Source organism: Musca autumnalis, unplaced genomic scaffold (genome assembly GCF_047663935.1).
Source record: "Musca autumnalis isolate F117 unplaced genomic scaffold, ASM4766393v1 scaffold_2, whole genome shotgun sequence".
In the NCBI taxonomy this organism is placed as follows: domain Eukaryota; kingdom Metazoa; phylum Arthropoda; class Insecta; order Diptera; family Muscidae; genus Musca; species Musca autumnalis.
The window spans coordinates 182,680,903-182,705,376 of record NW_027411755.1 but is presented as its reverse complement, the minus strand read 5'-3'; the positions used below and the strand labels follow the sequence as shown (position 1 = coordinate 182,705,376).

The 24,474-nt window shown below is 38.7% G+C and overlaps 1 protein-coding gene across 1 annotated transcript in view; it reads left to right on the top strand.

The window, feature by feature from the left end:
* The first annotated feature begins 22,015 nt into the window (after positions 1–22,015).
* The window catches only part of Ret (protein kinase receptor Ret oncogene), a 114,626-nt gene continuing 112,167 nt past the window's right edge, over positions 22,016–24,474 (top strand). Inside the window, exon 1 of the mRNA XM_073966222.1 lies at positions 22,016–22,819. Within this exon, the coding sequence (XP_073822323.1) occupies positions 22,711–22,819 (109 nt within the window). The 5' untranslated portion in view covers positions 22,016–22,710. The remainder of the gene's footprint in view (positions 22,820–24,474) is intronic.

The following is a 24,474-nucleotide window of genomic DNA, read 5'->3' as shown; positions in this document are numbered from 1 at the left end:
ACATCCGCGACTTCATTGATTGTGAAAAATCTTAATTTCTCAGTTGGGAATTGACTGTTGGAATATTCCTTTTTGCTTTATTCGTTGGGAATAGTGTACTAACAATAGTAAGTGCCCACTTCGGGTTCTTTATACCTGGTATTACGTTTCTATTGCCAATCTTCTTCATAATAATCTTGTATGGGAGACCCCAGGGATCATTTTGCACTTCACTAAGGAGTGCTTCAAACGATTTCCTTTTTGAATCTTGATTGCTTTTCGTAGTTCACTTCTAGCCATTCTGTAGTTATTCATTGCAGCTTCGTCACCTTTCTTTCTCGTTGCTATTCGTTTTGCTTTGTGGCACCTTTTTCGGAGATTCGCGATTTCTTCATTCCACCAGTATACCTGTTTTTTTTTGACTTTGTGATTACTTTCGTCTTTTTCATTCCTGAGGCGCATATCTGGGTAAGAACATTCGTCAGAAGTTTGGTTGCGCAATTTACGTCCGTGACGTTGCTGATATCAGTCATGTTTTTATTTCTAGGAGTTTTCCCTTACATCTTTCAACGTTTATGCTTTTTGCGTTCCATCTTGGAGCTGCCTCGTTGGGTAACGACGTATTGTGCCCTATTTCGAACGTAATGTACTGATGGTCACTCAGTGTTTCTTCGCTTAAAACCTTCCAGCCAGATGCTAGGGTAATGTCAATGATCGAATTGGCGTTTCCCCTCATAAATGTTGGTGTATCCCCGTTATTGAGTATAATTAACCCCAGTGATGCAACCATTTCACTGACAGCGACGCCTCTTTTATCTGTTGTCCTCGAATTCCACTCAGACGATTTACTATTAAAATCTCCTCCAATTATGACAGGAGTTTTTACGTGCTGTTCCAGTTTAGATAATTGTGTAAGGAAATCTTTCAGCTCTAAGTTTGGTGAGGAGTAGCAGCTATAAATTCGTAAGCCGTTAGTGTGTACAACTTCTCCACTTTATTTATATTTATCCTAGGGTTTCTTATGTATATCGACGCTTTTCCTTGGGCACTTTGAAACCAATCCTTGCTGGCGCATTTAGCGTATTGTTCGCTTATCAGTACGATGTCTATATCAAATTTTATTGCATTGCTAAGCATTAGGTTTTGAGCCTGACGTCCTCTTCCCAGGTTTATTTGTAGAATCTTAGTGCACATTTTTGCAGAGATTGCTTGTACCCATGTAGTGGTCTATGCTATCTCGGCCCGCTTCAAGACATAGAACACATCTTGGTTCATTGGTGCAAGAAATCGCCGTGTGACCATTGATACCGCATCGCCTGCACATTTTGGTTCTATCTACACCTTTGCAGTGCCGAGCGAGGTGACCTTTCTCCAGGCATCTATAGCAGTGGGTGCCAAATATTTTCCTTCTGATTCGGCATCCGACTAACCCGATGTCGATCTTTTTTTTTCTTTAGAATCTTTATGGCTATATTCGTAGGGATTTGGACTAGTGCTTGTTTGGTCCCCCCGTAGAACTTTCGGATGTTGCGGACTTTAATGTTATCTGCATTGGTTTCGTTCGAAGCTTTTAGAATGCTGTTTACAATTTCTTCTTTCATTGTAGATTCCTCAATATCTCTGATGTCTATGAGGAATTTTTCGACATGTGTTTGTGTTTTAATCTCCTCACCAAATGATGTTTTAATAACCTCTTCTAATTTTTTAGCACTTCCACCTCTTGTTCCCATTTCAATATGGACATTTCCGTCTTTGGTTTGACGGATCTATTTTATTCCAACTCCGATTTCGTCGAGCTTGATACAGGTTTTCATCTTACTCACTATGTCTGCATATGAAGAATTATCACTATTGATAGTGAGAGTCTCGCCTTTTCTTCTAATTGGCTTTTTTCGGCTCTTTTTTTATCGGAAGTCTTATTTCCGAGTTTAACAAATGCTTGTTCCTCCTCCAATTTTAAACTAGCAATATGAGCCTCGTCATCCTTCATATCATTGACCTTATTGCAACCAGTTTGGAAAGCTAGTCGTGTTGATGCAGCCACCGCCTTAGGTGGGGTTCTTTTCATTATGCAGCTTGGTTTAAACGGGTTAGCTAGCATATTGCATTCTTCCATTTCTTTATTTGGGCTGTTATCATTCATTCTTCACTAGGTCCTAACTTGATAATCGTTGTCTCAGCTCGATGTGCAGTTACGTTTTTTTTGGTCCCATGGTTGTCTTTGAAATCAGTGAGGCCATGCGAGGGTTGACGCAAAATCCTTATGAGAGAGAGCGTTCAGAGCCAGACCCGTATAAAATCAGGACAATGTCAACTGAAACCTACACCACCAACTTAACGGCGACGAAACTGAGAGCCTTTCTCAAGACTTCCCAAGTTTTAATCGGACAGGGGCAGGAGCAGCATTAGCCTAGAAGTCATTTCGGTAAGATTTCACTCCACTTACTCAGGTTCCAGAATACTGCAACTGTCAGGCCAAGTTCGTCAATTCATATTCATGTATTCCAGTATGCCATGATTAGGATCTTACTGGTCTCGATCCTAATGTCACAAAGGCGGGGTACACATTGTTGCTGCCGCCCCTCCTGGGGTCAGACGCAGACCAACGAGCCGCCCACTATGGATCAGACGCTGTTGGATTTATGTGCAGGGCATTTTTTTGCCAAAACTCAGGGTCCGCGGGGTCGTTAAGCCCGTTTTTCTCTTTTGAGAATACCCGTGCGGGGTCTATCTATGTATGTATGTATGTATGTATCTATCTATCTATCTATCTATCTATCTATCTATCTATCTATCTATCTATCTATCTATCTATCTATCTATCTATCTATCTATCTATCTATCTATCTATCTATCTATCTATCTATCTATCTATCTATCTATCTATCTATCTATCTATCTATCTATCTATCTATCTATCTATCTATCTATCTATCTATCTATCTATCTATCTATCTATCTATCTATCTATCTATCTATCTATCTATCTATCTATCTATCTATCTATCTATCTATCTATCTATCTATCTATCTATCTATCTATCTATCTATCTATCTATCTATCTATCTATCTATCTATCTATCTATCTATCTATCTATCTATCTATCTATCTATCTATCTATTTATAGAAGACCTCTTCAGGACGCCTTGTCTTTGTAGAGTCCCTCTGTCTATCAAAGACCCCTTTACGTGGTCTTCTGTCTATAGAAGACCTTTTTAGGGGGTATTTTATTTACACAAGACAGCTTAAGAAGATATTCTATCTATAGAAGAGCCCTTTAGGGAGTTTTATCTTAAAATATGACCACTTTAGGATGTCTTCTGTTTAAAGAAGACCACTTTAGGTGGCCTTATCTTTAGAGAAGACCTTTCGTGAAGGTCTTCTCTTTAAAGAATAACCCTTTAGGATGTCTTTTATTTATCAAAGACCCTTTAGGAGTTCTTCTATCTTAAGAGACACCTTAAAGAGGTCCTCTGTCTATCAAAGAATCCTTTAGATGTTCCTCTGCCTATAGAAAACCCCTTTAGAAGATCTTCTATCTATAGAAGAGCGCTTTGGGAAGTCTTTTAACAACTGATGTTGTTTGTTGTGTTTATGACGGTGCCACGCCATTTACTGCTAGACCCTCTTTAGCAGATTCTCCTTCGACATTCTTAAAAGTATCAGTTACTTTTTTTACTGACCCGTGCTGTCAATGTGGCCAGGACATGAATAAGTAACATGTGTCAATTGGTGTATATTGTTGGTCTGTTCCAGTACTGCAAGAATCTACTAATTTTTACTATTTTATTCGATAACATAAAGGAAAAAATGTTATCGTAGTAAAAAGTAGTAGCTTCTTGCAGGTTCTGGAACAAAGCATGTGTAATTTCTTTTGACGTTTACATCTCGTTAACCATTTCCAGCAGAACGTTGAAGAGATCACACGAAAGTTTGTCTCCTTGTCTGAAACCTCTTTTGGTACTATACTGTTCGGAGAGGCTCTTTCCTATTCCATCCATCTAACAAAGCCGAATGAGCTTTGCGGGGGTCTATGAACGATTTCCATATATTACAACGTGATCAATTGTATTTCTTGTATTTTTACCTGGTGACAGCGAGGTGTCCGTACCCAGAACAAATTAGGATCCGTTAGTCATTAAGTAACCCATTACAAAGTAATGTAAAGAAAAATAACTACTTATATTACTCCTTATTAATTTATGGGTACGGTGGCACAGAGCGTTTGCGTCCGTCTACAAATCCTTGGGTTGTTGACAAAATAAAGAACAAGTGGTGGTTCACATGTTCGCGTTTAAACAACCCGTTAAGATGAAAACACTTCCAAAGTTTTGTGAAAAAACAACAACAGGTCTACGACGACACCAATGACCAGCGTTGATCTGTTTGCTGGCATATATTTCAAATGAATTTGAATTTTTCGGCATCATGCCCAACAGTGTAAAAACTGCCAAAACTGCACAAAACTTTACCCAGTCGTTGGATATGTTTTCAGTTTTAAGCTGAAAACAGATACAACGTTTGATTAAAGTTTTGCGTTGGGCGTTGAGAAAAAAACAACAACAACAGGGCGACGACGATACCAAAGTCCAGCGTTTATCTGTTTGCCGGCATATATTTCAAATGAATTTGAATTTTTCGGCATCATGCCCAACAGTGTAAAAACGGCCAAAACGACACAAAACTTTACCCAAACGTTGTATCTGTTTACAGCTTTAATGTTCGTACGCTTGGCGTGTGTTCGGTTACAAATTAAAGTTCCCATGATCAAATCCAGAAGTTCTCAAACAAATTCCACCTCAACTGTTCTAAAAATATATTTTTTAGCTTATTTTCCAACTTCTAGTGGCCACAGAATAACTAGTAATTCAGTGTGACATTCCCTTGTTAAAATAATGGGTTAGTAGGGGATTTTGTAAGTTTTTACGACTACAAAAAAGTACTATAAAAGCCCATTATTAAGTAAGGATTTTTTTGCTTGGTATGAATGTCGAGATGCTTAAATCTGGTGCTGCTAACTACTATGTTTTTCCGTTGCAAAGTCAATCAGACTCATTCCATTGCCAGACGCTTCACTATGGAGACTGAATTTCCCGACCGTTCAGCCAAAGATATTTTCCTTTTTAATAATCGCCTAGAATAATTTTTATGTCATGGACAGGAAAACCGTCACATGCGCTCGTAAAATACATCTTCGTGCTGCTTATCCTTGTCTTCAGTGGGAACATGAGCTCAAATAAAGCTGATGTTGAAACATTTAGCTTTTATCCGAATTGTAGCAAGTCTTTCATTCACTGGGGTGAAGCTGTACCCAGTGATGTACCAGATGTTTTAACTTCCGACCAACTACAAATCCGCAACCATATCGGCCTTTTATTCAATTTGAGCGTTGGCGGCTTTCGAACGGGATTTAAGTCTTTCGCCCTTGGACAAATTCAAAGCTGTTTACGCTCCTTGACCTTATAATCAACATTAATGTATTGTGGCCCCAATTTAGTTTTGGACCTTCATACCGTAAAAGATTCATTTAGGGCCATATGTTCGTAGGTTGTCGCAGTCACCTCCGTGCCTAAAAGTCTAATAGCTGTCTTTAGCTCAGTTACCACTGTATTGATATCATTCTGGCTGGGAGAATACGCCCACTACCATCTTCGGAGATTGGTTCTTTGGATTCATAATCATAACACTACTACTGTTTTTCCAAATTCTTAGCACTTTATCGATATCTGTTTCCTATCTCGTGCCATACTTGTTGTTCTGATTATCACTGAAAAATATTTTTTAATCAAAAGATTGCCATCCTTTTCTGCCTGTCTAAATTAAACTAATTCCCCTAACAGTTGAGTAAAATGCATCATTTAAAAAAATAGTTCACGGTGATGTCGTTGACATTTCATCCACACTGTCAGATGCCGCCGATGTTATGTCACACTGATTGAGAACTATTCGATGACCTTTTTACATTGCCTCGATGTTCTTGATGTTCCTCCTGTTTCCGGTGTGACTTAATAATTAAATAATCTGCAATTAACGTTCGCTGTTTACTCTTGGTCCAATGCAATGTTAGCCATCGCCGGTGGTGGCTGTTTGTTGCTACGTTCATCAATCAACAACCACAGCCTTTTGTCGTTTTACCTTTTTAATGCGGCAACCATAGTGAATTAATTAACAAGTCATTGACCCACTAAAGGATGACGGGATAACTTATCAAGTGAATAGTAATTTGAAATGTAAGTATGGACACTTTTCTTGTGAAAGAGATTGGAGGCGAATGCATATGTGCGGTTGCTTCAACAAGGGGATGACAGTGAATGGTAACCTTAATAAAAGCTAAAAGGACTTCTTATAGAAGACCATAACGTCTTCTTATAGAGGACCACAGGGTCTTCTTATAAAGGACCATAAGGAATTCCTATAGAAAACCACAATGTATTCTAATAAAAAACACAATGTTTTTTAGAAGACCCCAAGACCACAAGGAATTCTTAAAGAAGATTACAAGGTGTTTTTATTGATGACCTCACGGTCTTCTTAAAGAAGACTACCGCATCATCTTGACTATATAGAAGAAAACTATAGAGGACCACGTGGTCTTCTGGTAGAAGACCACAAGGTCAACATCAAAAATGCTTCTATAGACCCTTTCTCAAAGAAGAGGGTGATTCTATAGATCCTTTCCCAAAGAAAGGGTGCATCTATAGACCCTTTCACAAGGAAAGGGTGCTTCTATAGACCCTTTCACAAGGAAAAGGTGCTTCTATAGACCCTTTCACAAGGAAAGGGTGCTTCTATAGACCCTTTCACAAAGAAAGGTTGCCTCTTTAGACCCTTTCTCAAAGAAAGGGTGCTTCTATAGACCCTTTCTCAAAGAAAGGGTGCTTCTATAGACCCTTTCTCAAAGAAAGGGTGCTTCTATAGACCCTTTCTCAAAGAAAGGGTGCTTCTATAGACACTTTCCCAAAGAAAGGGTGCTTCTGTAGATCCTTTCAAAAAGAAAGGGTGCTTCCGTAGACCCTTTCAAAAAGAAAGGGCGCTTCTGTAGAACCTTTCAAAAAGAAAGGGTTCTTCTATAGACTATTTTACAAAGGGTGACTCTATAGACCATTTCTCAAAAAAAGGGTGCTTCTAAAGACAATTTGTCTCAAAGAAAGAGTGCTCTATAGACCCTTTCTGAAAGAAAGTGTGCTTCTATAGACCCTTTATCAAAGAAAGGGTGCTTCTATAGACCCTTTCTCTAAGAAAGGGTGCTTCTATAGACCCTTTCTCTAAGAAAGGGTGCTTCTATAGACCCTTTCTCTAAGAAAGGGTGCTTCTATAGACCCTTTCTCTAAGAAAGGGTGCTTCTATAGACCCTTTCTCTAAGAAAGGGTGCTTCTATAGACACTTTCCCAAAGAAAGGGTGCTTCTGTAGATCCTTTCACAAAAGAAAGGGTGCTTCCGTAGACCCTTTCAAAAAGAAAGGGCGCTTCTGTAGAACCTTTCAAAAAGAAAGGGCGCTTCTGTAGAACCTTTCAAAAAGAAAGGGCGCTTCTGTAGAACCTTTCAAAAAGAAAGGGTTCTTCTATAGACTATTTCACAAAGAGTGACTCTATAGACACTTTCTCAAAAAAAGGGTGCTTCTAAAGACAATTTGTCTCAAAGAAAGAGTGCTCTATAGACCCTTTCTGAAAGAAAGTGTGCTTCTATAGACCCTTTATCAAAGAAAGGGTGCTTCTATAGACCCTTTCTCTAAGAAAGGGTGCTTCTATAGACCCTTTCTCTAAGAAAGGGTGCTTCTATAGACCCTTTCTCTAAGAAAGGTTGCTTCTATAGACCCTTTCTCTAAGAAAGGGTGCTTCTATAGACCCTTTCTCTAAGAAAGGGTGCTTCTACATACCCTTTCTCTAAGAAAGGGTGCTTCTACATACCCTTTCTCTAAGAATGGGTGCTTCTACAGACCCTTTCTCTAAGAAAGGGTGCTTCTATAGACCCTTTCTCTAAGAAAGGGTGCTTCTATAGACCCTTTCTCTAAGAAAGGGTGCTTCTATAGACCCTTTCTCTAAGAAAGGATGCTTCTATAGACCCTTTCTCTAAGAAAGGGTGCTTCTATAGACCCTTTCTCTAAGAAAGGGTGCTTCTATAGACCCTTTCTCTAAGCAAGGGTGCTTCTATAGACCCTTTCTCTAAGAAAGGGTGCTTCTATAGACCCTTTCTCTAAGAAAGGGTGCTTCTATAGACCCTTTCTCTAAGAAAGGGTGCTTCTATAGACCCTTTCTCTAAGAAAGGGTGCTTCTATAGACCCTTTCTCTTAGAAAGGGTGCTTCTATAGACCCTTTCTCTAAGAAAGGGTGCTTCTATAGACCCTTTCTCTAAGAAAGGGTGGTTCTATAGACCCTTTCTCTTAGAAAGGGTGCTTCTATAGACCCTTTCTCATAGAATGGGTGCTTCTATAGACCCTGTCTCAAAGAAAGGGTACTTCTATAGGCCCTTCCTCAAAGAAAGGGTACTTCTATAGGCCCTTCCTCAAAGAAAGGGTCCTTCTATAGACCATTCCTCAAAGAAAATGTGCTTTTATAGACCCTTCCTCAAAGAAAAGGTGCTTCTATAGACCCTTCCTCAAAGAAAGGGATCTTCTATAGACCCTTTCTCATAGAAAGGGTGCTTCTATAGACCCATTTTCATAGAAAGGGTGCTTCTATAGACCCTTCTGTAGACCCTTTCTCATAGAAAGGGTGCTTCTATAGACCCTTCCTCAAAGAAGGGGTGCTTCTATAGACCCTTTCTCAAAGATTAATGATTATAGCCTGATGATCACTATAAGTGAACATATCACTGATTTGCCAGTTAAACTGATTGAAGATGTTAGTACTGACAAACGCAATGTCGATTATGGAACTCCCACCATTTCGACTGAATGTTGGATTACTCCCCGAATTCAAAATTTCCACATCTAATTGGGCAAAGGATTCTAACAATATTCGGCCCCTTTCATTTGTTCTAGGGCAACCCCACTCTGTGGCCCAGGCATTAAAATCGCCCGCTATCAAAATGGACCCTCTGGATGCGGCATCATTTGTTAAATCAGTTATAATTCTTCTGTAATCTTCAATACCATATCTTGGTGGTATGTAGCAGCTGTAGACTGTTAATCCGGCGAAAGTAGCGCGGGCAAAACCAGTTGCAGAATTCAAAGCATTTTGTATTGGTTTGTTTAAGGACCAGATCGAGGTTGTGCCGGACTTATCACATAACCAATTTGCTGAGCTTATGTTCTTGTAGGGCTCGCTGATAATTGCTAGATCGACCTCTAGTTCCCGAACTGTCTGTTTTAACAAATCTTGGGCAGCTTCACAATGATTTAAATTTAATTGTATAAATTTCATTAAGATCCTCTAAGTTGGCGTAGAGCTTCCTTGTATTTCGGACACACAGTCGACCCAGTGATGTGGCTACGATCTGTTGATGGTTCATTGCATAGCATACACTTGGGGGGGTTTTTACAATTAGCAACCTTGTGACCCGCTTCTCCACAGCAAATGCAGCGACCTGAGTTGTCGTTCGGGTTTTTACATCTAACTGCTGTATGACCAAAGTCCAGACATTTATAACACCTCATTGGTGTCAATTTTTCACGTATTCGACAATCCGCCCATCTAATACGTAGTATTCTTTTCTTTAAAAGAATATTCGCTAGCAACGAGCTTACGGAAACTGTAGCAGTTTGTGTGCCTCTATATGCTTTTCGTAGTGATTTTATTGCAGATGCTTGCAATGCTTTAAAATCGTCCGAAACGTCGCTGATAGCCTGGAGAATATCATCTCTATTAGACACCCCATCTATATCTTTAATTTCCAGTTGTACTTCCTGGGTTAAGGCACGAACTTCAGCGGTTGGGCCTAAGACTTCTTCAATGGCTTCTCTAAAGTCATTTGTGTTCTGGTGTGCTGGTTTATTTAGTTCTAACAATAGCTCACCCTTCTCTGTCTTCCGAATTGTCTTCACATTTTTGCCTAACGCAGCCAGCTTTGCTTCACTTTTCACTTGCTTCAGAATGTCTGAATATGAGGAATCTCCACATGTTTTAATTATTAAAGCATCTGGTTTACTTGGTTTCCTTTTCCTTCTAGATCTTGTTTGAACTTTATTCCATGCTGCCGCATTTTGTACGGTATCGGATTTTCCCACATTTTCGTTGATTGTCTCTTCTATTGTCTTTACAGAATCTGGCTCTTGAATTTTAGGTACTACTTCTTTTTTCTTTTTTGTCCTATTCTCCTTCGGGCTTTGGGTCTTGGGGCCTCTTTTCAACGCAGGTGTTGTTGGGGTTCCTGGTTGTTTAGGCTTAATCCATGCTTCGGTTTGGGTCTGCTTATTGTCTAACTGGCCCATTTGACGTATTTCAGCTTCCTTATTCATATCATCGGCTACTTTTAAATATATTGCCTGTATCTCTCTCATCATAGATTGGATATCTTTGTGGATGTTATTTTTCGATTTGACAAATTCATCCAGCTGAGCTATTTTCCTTCCGAGCCTCCTTAGATTTTCACTTCCAGGACTTTTGTTTTTAGGCGCTTCTTCGCCTGAATTATTAGTCGGTGTCGCCATCACAATCACCGAACTCCTTTCTAACGGGGAATTTACACCTCCCGTGTTTTCGACTCGTAGACCCGAGCATCTTCCCAGTGGGGTTTCTTCAACCTCTATATTTGTTCTCCTTGTTTCTTGATTTGCTTCGTTCATTTTAGGTTTCGTGGTCCCAACTCAAAGCCGCTATCGCCGCTCGTAAAATGTGCAGTCACGTAAAGATCCCATGGGTCCCTATTCCTAGGTCCATGCGAGGGTTGACGGGAGACCCTTATGAGATCTCCCGTTCAGAGCCAGATCCGTGTTAATCGGGAATGTACATCCGAACCTACACTGCCAACTTAATGGGACGAGCATTGAACGTACTTTGAGACTTGCCAGATTTTAACGGGACGGAGGCAGCTGTGGCATTAGCCTGAAAGCCATTTCTGTAAGGCTTCACCCCGACATACTCAGGTTCCAGAATACCACAGCCGTCAGCCCAGGGTTCATCAATTCCAAATCGTAGTCCAGTAATGCCATAATCAAGATCGTGCTGGCTTGATCTTGATGCCTTTCGGCAGGGATTTGTTTTCTTCTTTGTGTAGGTTTTGACTAGGGAAAACCATGGAGTCGTCACCTCCTTTCCAAACCTCTCATGAGGTGTGCCCATATGGTGGAATACTTAATTGTGGGCGGTATTCATTCGCCCCGACACAGGGTTTCACAGAGCACCTGTACCATTTTGGTACGCTCTCCACACCTGCCAAAACTAGGGTCCGCGGGGTCGTTACTCCCGTTATCCTCTTCAGAGAATACCCTTGCGGGAAAAAAAAGAAAGGGTGCTTCTATAGACCCTTCCTCAAAGAAAATGTGCTTTTTTAGACCCTTCCTCAACGAAAGAGTGCTTTTATAGACCCTTCCTCAAAAAAAGAGTGCTTCTATAGACCCTTCCTCAAAGAAAATGTGCTTTTATGGACCCTTCCTCAAAGAAAGGGTGCTTCTATAGACACTTCCTCAAAGAAAATGTGCTTGTATAGACCCTTCCTCAAAAAAAGGGTGCTTCTATAGACGCTTTCTCATAGAAAGGGTGCTTGTATAGACCCTTTCTCATAGAAAGGGTGCTTCTATAGACCCTTTCTCATAAAAAGGGTGCTTCTATAGACCCTGACTCAAAGAAAGGGTACTTCTATAGGCCCTTCCTCAAAGAAAGGGTGCTTCTATAGACCCTTCCTCAATGAAAATGTGTTTTATAGACCCTTCCTCAAAGAAAGGGTGCATCTCTAGACCCTTTATCTAAGGAAGGGTGCTTCCATAGACCCTTTCTCAAAGACAGGGTCTTCTATAGGCCCTTCCTCAAAGAAAGGGTGCTTCTATAGACCCTTCCTCAAAGAAAATGTGATTTTATAGACCCTTCCTCAAAGAAAGGGTCTTCTATAGACCTTTTCTCAATGAAAGGGTGTTCTATAGACCTTTTCTCAAAGAAAGGGTGCTTCTCTAGACCCGTTCTCTAAAAAAAGGGTGCTTCTATAGACACTTTCTCAAAGAAAGGGTGCTCCTATAGACCCTTTCACAAAGAAAGGTTGCCTCTTTAGACCCTTTCTCAAAGAAAGGGTGCTTCTATAGACCCTTTCACAAAGAAAGGGTGCTTCTATAGACCCTTTCTAAAAGAAAGGGTGCTTCTATAGACCCTTTCTAAAAGAAAGGGTGCTTCTATAGACCCTTTCTAAAAGAAAGGGTGCTTCTATAGACCCTTCCTCAAAGAAAATGTGATTTTATAGACCCTTCCTCAAAGAAAGGGTCTTCTATAGATCTTTTCTCAATGAAAGTGTGCTTCTATAGACCCTTTCTCAAAGAAAGGGTGCTTCTATAGACCCTTTCTCAAAGAAAGTGTGCTTCTATAAACCCTTCTTCAAAGAAAGGGTGCTTCTATAGACCTTTTCTCAAAGAAAGGGTGCTTCTATAGACCGTTCCACAAAGAAAGGGTGCTTCTATAGACCCTTCCTCAAAGAAAATGTGCTTTTATAGACCCTTCCTCAAAGAAAGGGTGCTTCTATACACCCTTCTGTAGACCCTTTCTCATGGAAAGGGTGCTTCTATAGACCCTTTCTCATAGAAAGGGTGCTTCTATAGACCTTCTCTCATAGAAAGGGTGCTTCTGTAGACCCTTCCTCAAAGAAAATGTGATTTTATAGACCCTGGCTCAAAGAAAGGGTGCTTCTGTAGACCCTTCCTCAAAGAAAATGTGATTTTATAGACCCTTCCTCAAAGAAAGGGTGCTTCTGTAGACCCTTCCTCAAAGAAAATGTGATTTTATAGACCCTTCCTCAAAGAAAGGGTCTTCTATAGAAGACGCTTCTCATAGAAAGGGTGCTTGTATAGACCTTTCTATAGACCCTTTCTCATAGAAAGGGTGCTTCTATAGACCCTTTCTCATACAAAGGGTGCTTCTATAGACCCTGTCTCATAGAAAGGGTACTTCTATAGGCCCTTCCTCAAAGAAAGGGTGTTTTTATAGATCCTTCCTCAAAGAAAGGGTGCTTCTATAGACCATTTCACAAAGAAAGGGTGCTTCTGTAGACCCTTTCACAAAGAAAGGGTGCTTCTGTAGACCCTTCCTCAAAGAAAGGGTGATTCTATAGACACTTTCTAAAAGAAAGGGTGCTTCTCTAGACCCGTTATCTAAAAAAGGGTGCTTCTATAGACACTTTCTCAAAGAAAGGGTGCTTCTATAAACCCTTTCTCAAAGAAAGTGTGTTTCTATAGACCCTTCCTCAAAGAAAGGGTGCTTCTATAGACCCTTTCTCAAAAAAGGGTGCTTCTATAGACCCTTCCTCAACGAAAGAGTGATTTTATAGGCCCTTCCTCAAAGAAAGGGTGCTTCTATAGACCCTTCCTTAAAGAAAATGTGCTTTTATAGACCCTTCCTCATAGAAAGGGTGCTTGTATAGACCCTTCTATAGACCCTTTCTCATAGAAAGGGTGCATCTATAGACCCTTTCTCATAGAAAGGGTGCTTCTATAGACCCTGTCCCAAGGAAAGGGTACTTCTACAGGCCCTTTCTCAAAGAAATGGTGCTTCTATAGACCCTTCCTCAAAGAAAGGGTGCTTCTATAGACCCTTCCTCAAAGAAAGGGTTCTCATAGAAAGGGTGCTTGTATAGACCCTTTCTCATAGAAAGAGTGCTTTTATAGACCCTTCCTCAAAGAAAGGGTGCTTCTATAGACCCTTCCTCAAAGAAAATGTGCTTTTATAGACCCTTCCTCAAAGAAAGGGTGCTTCTATAGACCCTTCCTCAAAGAAAATGTGCTTTTATAGACCCTTCCTTAATGAAAATGTGCTTTTATAGACCCTTCCTCAAAGAAAGGGTGCATCTCTAGACCCTTTATCTAAGGAAGGGTGCTTCCATAGACCCTTTCTCAAAGACAGGGTCTTCTATAGGCCCTTCCTCAAAGAAAGGGTGCTTCTATAGACCCTTCCTCAAAGAAAATGTGATTTTATAGACCCTTCCTCAAAGAAAGGGTATTCTATAGACCTTTTCTCAATGAAAGGGTGTTCTATAGACCTTTTCTCAAAGAAAGGGTGCTTCTCTAGGCCTGTTCTCTAAAAAGGGTGCTTCTATAGACACTTTCTCAAAGAAAGGGTGCTCTTATAGACCCTTTCACAAAGAAAGGTTGCCTCTTTAGACCCTTTCTCAAAGAAAGGGTGCTTCTATAGACCCTTTCACAAAGAAAGGGTGCTTCTATAGACCCTTTCACAAAGAAAGGGTGCTTCTATAGACCCTTTCTAAATGAAAGGGTGCTTCTATAGACCCTTCCTCAAAGAAAGCGTCTTCTATAGACCTTTTCTCAATGAAAGTGTGCTTCTATAGACCCTTTCTCAAAGAAAGGGTGCTTCTATAGACCCTTTCTCAAAGAAAGGGTGCTTCTATAGACCTTTTCTCAAAGAAAGGGTGCTTCTATAGACCGTTCCACAAAGAAAGGGTGCTTCTATAGACCCTTTCACAAAGAAAGGGTGCTTCTATAGACCCTTTCTAAAAGAAAGGGTGCTTCTATAGACTCTTTCACAAAGAAAGGGTGCTTCTATAGACTCTTTCACAAAGAAAGGGTGCTTCTATAGACTCTTTCACAAAGAAAGGGTGCTTCTATAGACCCTTTCTAAAAGAAAGGGTGCTTCTATAGACTCTTTCACAAAGAAAGGGTGCTTCTATAGACTCTTTCACAAAGAAAGGGTGCTTCTATAGACTCTTTCACAAAGAAAGGGTGCTTCTATAGACCCTTTCTAAAAGAAAGGGTGCTTCTATAGACCCTTTCTAAATGAAAGGGTGCTTCTATAGACCCTTCCTCAAAGAAAATGTGCTTTTATAGACCCTTCCTCAAAGAAAATGTGCTTTTATAGACCCTTCCTCAAAGAAAATGTGCTTTTATAGACCCTTCCTCAAAGAAAGGGTGCTTCTACACACCCTTCTGTAGACCCTTTCTCATATAAAGGGTGCTTCTTTACACCCTTCTGTAGACCCTTTCTCATAGAAAGGGTGCTTCTTTACACCCTTCTGTAGACCCTTTCTCATAGAAAGGGTGCTTCTTTACACTCTTCTGTAGACCCTTTCTTATAGAAAGGGTGCTTCTTTACACCCTTCTGTAGACCCTTTCTCATAGAAAGGGTGCTTCTATAGACCCTTTCTCATAGAAAGGGTGCTTCTATAGACCCTGGCTCAAAGAAAGGGTGCTTCTGTAGACCCTTCCTCAAAGAAAATGTGATTTTATAGACCCTGGCTCAAAGAAAGGGTGCTTCTATAGACCCTTTCTCATAGAAAGGGTGCTTCTATAGACCCTTTCTCATAGAAAGGGTGCTTCTATAGACCCTTTCTCATAGAAAGGGTGCTTCTATAGACAATTTCTCAACGAAATGGTGCTTCTTTGGCCCTTCCTCAAAGAAAGGGTGCTTCTATAGATCCTTCCTCAAAGAAAGGGTGCTTCTATAGATCCTTCCTCAAAGAAAGGGTGCTTCTACAGACCGTTTCACAAAGAAAGGGTGCTTCTGTAGACCCTTTCACAAAGAAAGGGTGCTTCTGTAGATCCTTCCTCAAAGAAAGGGTGCTTCTATAGACACTTTCTAAAAGAAAGGGTGCTTCTATAGACCCTTTCTAAACGAAAGGGTGCTTCTATAGACCCTTTTTAAAAGAAAGGGTGTTTCTATAGACCTTTTCTAAAAGAAAGGGTGCTTCTATAGACCCTTTCTAAACGAAAGGGTGCTTCTATAGACCCTTTCTAAAAGAAAGGGTACTTCTATAGAACCTTTCTAAAAGAAAGGGTGCTTCTATAGATTCTTTCTAAAAGAAAGGGTGCTTCTATATACCCTTTCTAAAAGAAAGGGTGCTTCTATATACCCTTTCTAAAAGAAAGGGTGCTTCTATAGACCCTTTCTCATAGAAAGGGTGCTTCTATAGACCCGTTCTCATAGAAAGTGTGCTTCTATAGACCCTTCCTCAAAGAAAGGGTGCTTCTATAGATCCTTCCTCAAAGAAAGGGTGCTTCTATAGACCATTTCACAAAGAAAGGTGCTTCTACATACCGTTTCACAAAGAAAGGGTGCTTCTGTAGACCCTTTCACAAAGAAAGGGTGCTTCTGTAGACCCTTCCTCAAAGAAAGGGTGCTTCTATAGACCCTTTCTAAAAGAAATGGTGCTTCTATAGACCCTTTCGAAAAGAAAGGGTGCTTCTATATACCCTTTCTAAAAGAAAGGGTGCTTCTATATACCCTTTCTAAAAGAAAGGGTGCTTCTATATACCCTTTCTAAAAGAAAGGGTGCTTCTATATACCCTTTCTAAAAGAAAGGGTGCTTCTATATACCCTTTCTAAAAGAAAGGGTGCTTCTATATACCCTTTCTAAAAGAAAGGGTGCTTCTATATACCCTTTCTAAAAGAAAGGGTGCTTCTATAGACCCTTTCTAAAAGAAAGGGTGCTTCTATAGACCCTTTATAAAAGAAAGGGTGCTTCTCTAGACCCTTTATAAAAGAAAGGGTGCTTCTATAGACCCTTTATAAAAGAAAGGGTGCTTCTATATACCCTTTCTAAAAGAAAGGGTGCTTCTATAGACCCTTTATAAAAGAAAGGGTGCTTCTATAGACCCTTTATAAAAGAAAGGGTGCTTCTATAGACCCTTTCTAAAAGAAAGGGTGCTTCTATATACCCTTTCTAAAAGAAAGGGTGCTTCTATATACCCTTTCTAAAAGAAAGGGTGCTTCTATATACCCTTTCTAAAAGAAAGGGTGCTTCTATAGACCCTTTATAAAAGAAAGGGTGCTTCTATAGACCCTTTCTAAAAAAAAGGGTGCTTCTATATACCCTTTCTAAAAGAAAGGGTGCTTCTATATACCCTTTCTAAAAGAAAGGGTGCTTCTATATACCCTTTCTAAAAGAAAGGGTGCTTCTATATACCCTTTCTAAAAGAAAGGGTGCTTCTATATACCCTTTCTAAAAGAAAGGGTGCTTCTATAGACCCTTTCTAAAAGAAAGGGTGCTTCTATATACCCTTTCTAAAAGAAAGGGTGCTTCTATAGACCCTTTATAAAAGAAAGGGTGCTTCTATAGACCCTTTATAAAAGAAAGGGTGCTTCTATAGACCCTTTATAAAAGAAAGGGTGCTTCTATAGACCCTTTATAAAAGAAAGGGTGCTTCTATAGACCCTTTATAAAAGAAAGGGTGCTTCTATAGACCCTTTATAAAAGAAAGGGTGCTTCTATAGACCCTTTATAAAAGAAAGGGTGCTTCTATAGACCCTTTATAAAAGAAAGGGTGCTTCTATAGACCCTTTATAAAAGAAAGGGTGCTTCTATAGACCCTTTATAAAAGAAAGGGTGCTTCTATAGACCCTTTATAAAAGAAAGGGTGCTTCTATAGACCCTTCCTTAAAGAAAGGGTGCTTCTATAGATCCTTCCTCAAAGAAAGGGTGCTTCTATAGACCATTTCACAAAGAAAGGTGCTTCTACAGACCGTTTCACAAAGAAAGGTGCTTCTACAGACCGTTTCACAAAGAAAGGGTGCTTCTGTAGACCCTTTCACAAAGAAAGGGTGCTTCTGTAGACCCTTCCTCAAAGAAAGGGTGCTTCTATAGACCCTTTCTAAAAGAAAGGGTGCTTCTATAGACCCTTTCGAAAAGAAAGGGTGCTTCTATATACCCTTTCTAAAAGAAAGGGTGCTTCTATATACCCTTTCTAAAAGAAAGGGTGCTTCTATATACCCTTTCTAAAAGAAAGGGTGCTTCTATAGACCCTTTCTAAAAGAAAGGGTGCTTCTATATACCCTTTCTAAAAGAAAGGGTGCTTCTATATACCCTTTCTAAAAGAAAGGGTGCTTCTATATACCCTTTCTAAAAGAAAGGGTGCTTCTATATACCCTTTCTAAAAGAAAGGGTGCTTCTATATACCCTTTCTAAAAGAAAGGGTGCTTCTATATACCCTTTCTAAAAGAAAGGGTGCTTCTATATACCCTTTCTAAAAGAAAGGGTGCTTCTATATACCCTTTCTAAAAGAAAGGGTGCTTCTATATACCCTTTCTAAAAGAAAGGGTGCTTCTATATACCCTTTCTAAAAGAAAGGGTGCTTCTATATACCCTTTCTAAAAGAAAGGGTGCTTCTATATACCCTTTCTAAAAGAAAGGGTGCTTCTATATACCCTTTCTAAAAGAAAGGGTGCTTCTATATACCCTTTCTAAAAGAAAGGGTGCTTCTATAGACCCTTTCTAAAAGAAAGGGTGCTTCTATATACCCTTTCTAAAAGAAAGGGTGCTTCTATAGACCCTTTCTAAAAGAAAGGGTGCTTCTATATACCCTTTCTAAAAGAAAGGGTGCTTCTATATACCCTTTCTAAAAGAAAGGGTGCTTCTATATACCCTTTCTAAAAGAAAGGGTGCTTCTATATACCCTTTCTAAAAGAAAGGGTGCTTCTATATACCCTTTCTAAAAGAAAGGGTGCTTCTATATACCCTTTCTAAAAGAAAGGGTGCTTCTATATACCCTTTCTAAAAGAAAGGGTGCTTCTATATACCCTTTCTAAAAGAAAGGGTGCTTCTATATACCCTTTCTAAAAGAAAGGGTGCTTCTATATACCCTTTCTAAAAGAAAGGGTGCTTCTATATACCCTTTCTAAAAGAAAGGGTGCTTCTATATACCCTTTCTAAAAGAAAGGGTGCTTCTATATACCCTTTCTAAAAGAAAGGGTGCTTCTATATACCCTTTCTAAAAGAAAGGGTGCTTCTATATACCCTTTCTAAAAGAAAGGGTGCTTCTATATACCCTTTCTAAAAGAAAGGGTGCTTCTATATACCCTTTCTAAAAGAAAGGGTGCTTCTATATACCCTTTCTAAAAGAAAGGGTGCTTCTATATACCCTTTCTAAAAGAAAGGGTGCTTCTATATACCCTTTCTAAAAGAAAGGGTGCTTCTATATACCCTTTCTAAAAGAAAGGGTGCTTCTATATACCCTTTCTAAAAGAAAGGGTGCTTCTATATACCCTTTCTAAAAGAAAGGGTGCTTCTATATACCCTTTCTAAAAGAAAGGGTGCTTCTATATACCCTTTCTAAAAGAAAGGGTGCTTCTATATACCCTTTCTAAAAGAAAGGGTGCTTCTATATACCCTTTCTAAAAGAAAGGGTGCTTCTATATACCCTTTCTAAAAGAAAGGGTGCTTCTATATACCCTTTCTAAAAGAAAGGGTGCTTCTATATACCCTTTCTAAAAGAAAGGGTGCTTCTATATACCCTTTCTAAAAGAAAGGGTGCTTCTATATACCCTTTCTAAAAGAAAGGGTGCTTCTATATACCCTTTCTAAAAGAAAGGGTGCTTCTATATACCCTTTCTAAAAGAAAGGGTGCTTCTATATACCCTTTCTAAAAGAAAGGGTGCTTCTATATACCCTTTCTAAAAGAAAGGGTGCTTCTATATACCCTTTCTAAAAGAAAGGGTGCTTCTATATACCCTTTCTAAAAGAAAGGGTGCTTCTATATACCCTTTCTAAAAGAAAGGGTGCTTCTATATACCCTTTCTAAAAGAAAGGGTGCTTCTATATACCCTTTCTAAAAGAAAGGGTGCTTCTATATACCCTTTCTAAAAGAAAGGGTGCTTCTATAGACCCTTTCTAAAAGAAAGGGTGCTTCTATATACCCTTTCTAAAAGAAAGGGTGCTTCTATATACCCTTTCTAAAAGAAAGGGTGCTTCTATATACCCTTTCTAAAAGAAAGGGTGCTTCTATATACCCTTTCTAAAAGAAAGGGTGCTTCTATATACCCTTTCTAAAAGAAAGGGTGCTTCTATATACCCTTTCTAAAAGAAAGGGTGCTTCTATATACCCTTTCTAAAAGAAAGGGTGCTTCTATATACCCTTTCTAAAAGAAAGGGTGCTTCTATATACCCTTTCTAAAAGAAAGGGTGCTTCTATATACCCTTTCTAAAAGAAAGGGTGCTTCTATATACCCTTTCTAAAAGAAAGGGTGCTTCTATATACCCTTTCTAAAAGAAAGGGTGCTTCTATATACCCTTTCTAAAAGAAAGGGTGCTTCTATATACCCTTTCTAAAAGAAAGGGTGATTCTGCTTACCCTTTCTAAAAGAAAGGGTGATTCTGCTTACCCTTTCTAAAAGAAAGGGTGATTCTGCTTACCCTTTCTAAAAGAAAGGGTGATTCTGCTTACCCTTTCTAAAAGAAAGGGTGATTCTGCTTACCCTTTCTAAAAGAAAGGGTGATTCTGCTTACCCTTTCTAAAAGAAAGGGTGATTCTGCTTACCCTTTCTAAAAGAAAGGGTGCTTCTATAGAACTTTTCTGAAAGAAAGGGTGCTTCTATAGACCCTTTCTAAAAGAAAGGGTGCTTCTATAGAAGGTTTCTGAAAGAAAGGGTGCTTCTATAGAACTTTTCTGAAAGAAAGGGTGCTTCTATGGAACTTTTCTGAAAGAAAGGGTGCTTCTATAGAACTTTTATGAAAGAAAGAGTGCTTCTATAGAACTTTTCTGAAAGAAAGGGTGCTTCTATGGAACTTTTCTGAAAGAAAGGGTGCTTCTATACTCCCTTTCTGAAAGAAGGGGTACTTCCTTCGAAGACCACATGGTGCTCCTATATACCCTTTCTAAAAGAAATTGTGCTCTTTTTTGAAGTCCACATGGTCTTCCTATAGAAGAGGAACTGTTGGTCTTCTATAAGAAAACCTTGGTCTTTTTATAGAAATGATAAATTTTGTGATCCATATTTAATTGAACTTCATGCCACCAAAGGCATTGATGCACCAAAGGCAAAATCACTGTTAGTGCTGTTTCATTACTGAGCGCAGGCGCATGAAATCTAAATTCGAATGCCACATTATGCACCCCAGCAAAATAAATTGGAAGTAGTGCAATGTAGACTAGTTCTTTCACGGCATGTTTTTATGCAGTTCAAACGGAGTCGTGAAAAAGGCACTCCATTCCTCACATTTTAACCGCATTTGGATGCAATCCAAAGAATCACATCCATTTGTCACATTTTAACAACATCCGAAGGCAGTTCAACGGAGTCGTGAAAAAGGCACTCCAATTCCTCACAATTTAACAGCATCCGGATGCAGTGCAAACGGAGCCGTGAAAAAGGCACTCCGTTCACTACATTTTATTAGCAGTTGTTAGAGATCCCTACATGTACATAAATCAGTTTGTACATCTCTACAGCAGCGGAATACATTTGTTAATACAAACTAAATAATATTTTTGTGAACATTTTTCCGGTAACTCACGAGAAGAAAATTTCCCAACGGAGTGCTGTTGGAGTACATGTCGAAATCTTAACTGGTGATGGGAAGACAATTTCAAACCCATTTAGCGGATGAAGCAAAAGCACTTAAGCTTGGATTAAATGAAAAGCGGGTGAAACACACATGTTTGCGATTAAATTCAATAGAGAATTTTCATAATTTGTGTTAATTTAATAAAGTTATTAATATTTTTGTTTTACACAAATAATAAATGCATTTTATTTTGTTATTCAAAACACGTGCTCCGGACTGCCTCCTATTCTACTCCAAAGGGTCAGTTAAAATGCAATGCCAAAGGGTCAGTTAAAATGCAGTGCCAAAGGTTCAGTTAAAATGCAATGCCAAAGGGTCAGTTAAAATGCGATGCAATGGAGTGCCTCTTTCCGGGGTCACTCCCTTGTAAAAATCATGAGTGAAAATGCATAATTCGATGCACTTCCAAATCACTTGTACATATCATTTAACTGCCTCTTTGGAGGCAAACTTTTCGCTGGGACGTTATGATGTAATAATGACGACACACCACACACTGACTCTGATAACGCCACAACAACAGCTGCAGAGGCAGCATAAGGACAATAGCCAGACACACATTGTTGCTTCTTCATCCATTAACAGTTGTAGTCATCCTGTTGAGGGTGTATGCCGCACGTATAAATAGAATAAAGAATTGGTTGAAAGTAAAATATTCGCACTTGATTAAAACAGTTGGCTTTTGTCGTGCGGTTTAAACGGTTGCTGTTCTATCTCGTGGATAATTACATAGGAGAGAGCCAAGGATAATGGAGTGTAAAAATAATTAATTCAAATTACAAAGAAAATAAGATTTTTTAATGTGATCTTATTGGTCAAAATTGATTATTGAGTGATAAATAACATATAAAAAGTTTATTTGAAAGTTTAAATTAGTGATGAATACAAAATTGGATCCTTCCGAAAAGTTGAAAAATGTAATAATGCTTTGGCTGAAGATGGAAAAGTGAAAAAATTGCTCATTGTTTAATGTGAAAAATTTTGAAATCATCAAAATATTTTTGAATTTTGAATAATTTTTGTGACTAAAATTTTGAACAAAAAGTGTTAAAGCTTAAAAATCTGAAAAACCAGGTGTTTGTTCTACGAAAATATTGAAAAAAATCCAATTTTATTTCTCTGTACATTTGTGAAGTGAAGGATTAAAAAGCAAACAAAAGTAATTTCAAATACAAAAACATAAATTTAGTAAATAACAAGCGGATTATCACTAATCCTTTATTGATAACAAAATGCATTGGAAGTAAACCGTAAAACAAATCCTTAAAGGACAACAAGTAACAAAGCAAAGACCACAAATATTTATTACCTACAATTGATAACCTACAACAACCTGGGCACTGGTTTAGATAAGCCGAACAACAGTATGACGACGACAATGACAACTACCACAAAGTGTAGCAGATTGAAACTGCTGATAACGCTTCTGGTATTTGTTGCTAATTTTGGTGACAATGGCAAGAATACCTGCAAAGGTAAGTGATATTGTTTTTAACACACACCCGTTCAGTTTTGAATACATTTAGGATATTATTAAAATTACAGTATCTTATTTTAATATATCTAAAAAAATATGTTGATTGTTCTATTTTCGTAAAAAAAGTATTTTTCACATTATGAAAAAAGCTTATATTTACTATATGTACATATGTAATGATATTTTGAGTAGTAAAAAGCTAACCACAAAATGTTGATGCTTGTTATTACAACAACAACGCCATAAGGAATACTTAAATTACCTTACATTTGTTGTAAGCCACTCCCATCTTTAGAATTTTATTACATTTGGAATGTACCACCATCAGGTTGAGTCTTTTTGGTGTCGTTACAATTGAACCACAACCTTGAGGAATACATTTGGGATTTTTTACAACATTTTATTTCTAAAACTGTAGAATATAAAACACAGAGGTTTAGGCCATATTTATATTATAGCCTTTTGCAGGGTTAACTTTCTTAATTAGGATTTACTTGACGTATACGTAAAGGAATTGACATTTGAAACCCAGTGGGTTTGTTAAATCCGTTTATATATATACGTACTATTATTTGTATTAAAAGTTGATTGTGTCTATTTTTTAACTTAGAATATGTTTACACTGTACACGATCTTAAAAATTCAGTGGATTAAATCATCAATTTCATTGCATACAGGACTACTAGAAAAGTTTGTGGCCTAATAACGCAAACGCGAATATTTATCTTTAAAAACGTTTTATAATTTTTCAAGGTATTCTCCACAAATGTTTATATATTTTTTCAAGCGCTCCAACGAATTTTTAAAGCACTTTTTGCACTCCGATTGAGAAGCTTCCAAAAATGGTTATTGAACGGTTCAGCAGTATCTTTTTGCGACGAAAATCGTTGACCATGCATTTTTTTCTTGACGTGTGGGAATAAAAAATAGTCATTGGGTGCCAAGTCAGGGCTGTACGGCGAATGACCAATCAATTCCACGTTTTGTCCGGTCAATAAGGAGCTGCACATAGGAAAACATATGTTTCGATTTTTCAATTAAGTGCCGTTATTTTATTTGGCCCCTTTGTGGGCTGTACGGTGAATGACCCATCAATTTCACGTTTTCTCGGATCAATAAGGCGCTGATTTCAATCGATGTCTCAGAGCTCACATTGTCATGATGGACAATGAGACGAATCCTGTTGTTCCTTTTTCTAATTTCTCCAAAGACACTCATAATAAGGTTTATATTAGGGGGCCCTTTGTCTTTACCATTAAATAAAAAATTGGCCTGAGAATTCAAAGACCTTTTGGAGGTTTGCTCTTCTGTCCTAATACCATCAATTCCATTTGGAATGTTTCACAACCCAGAAAATAACGGTCGGGAAAATGGACTTGGGTGGGTGGTACCGTTATATGGGGACTTTATCATAAAATAAAGAATTGGTCTGAGAAATCAAAGCCCTTTTAGAGTTTCTGACTTAATACCACCATTTCCATTTAGAAATGTTCACCACCCAGACAATATCAGTCGGGAATGTGGACTTGAGGATATACTTATATGGGAACTTTAACATAAAACCATAATTTGGTCTGAGAAAACAAAACCCTTTTGGGGTTTTGCTCTTCTGACCTAATACCATCCATTCCATTTGGAATATTTCACCACCCA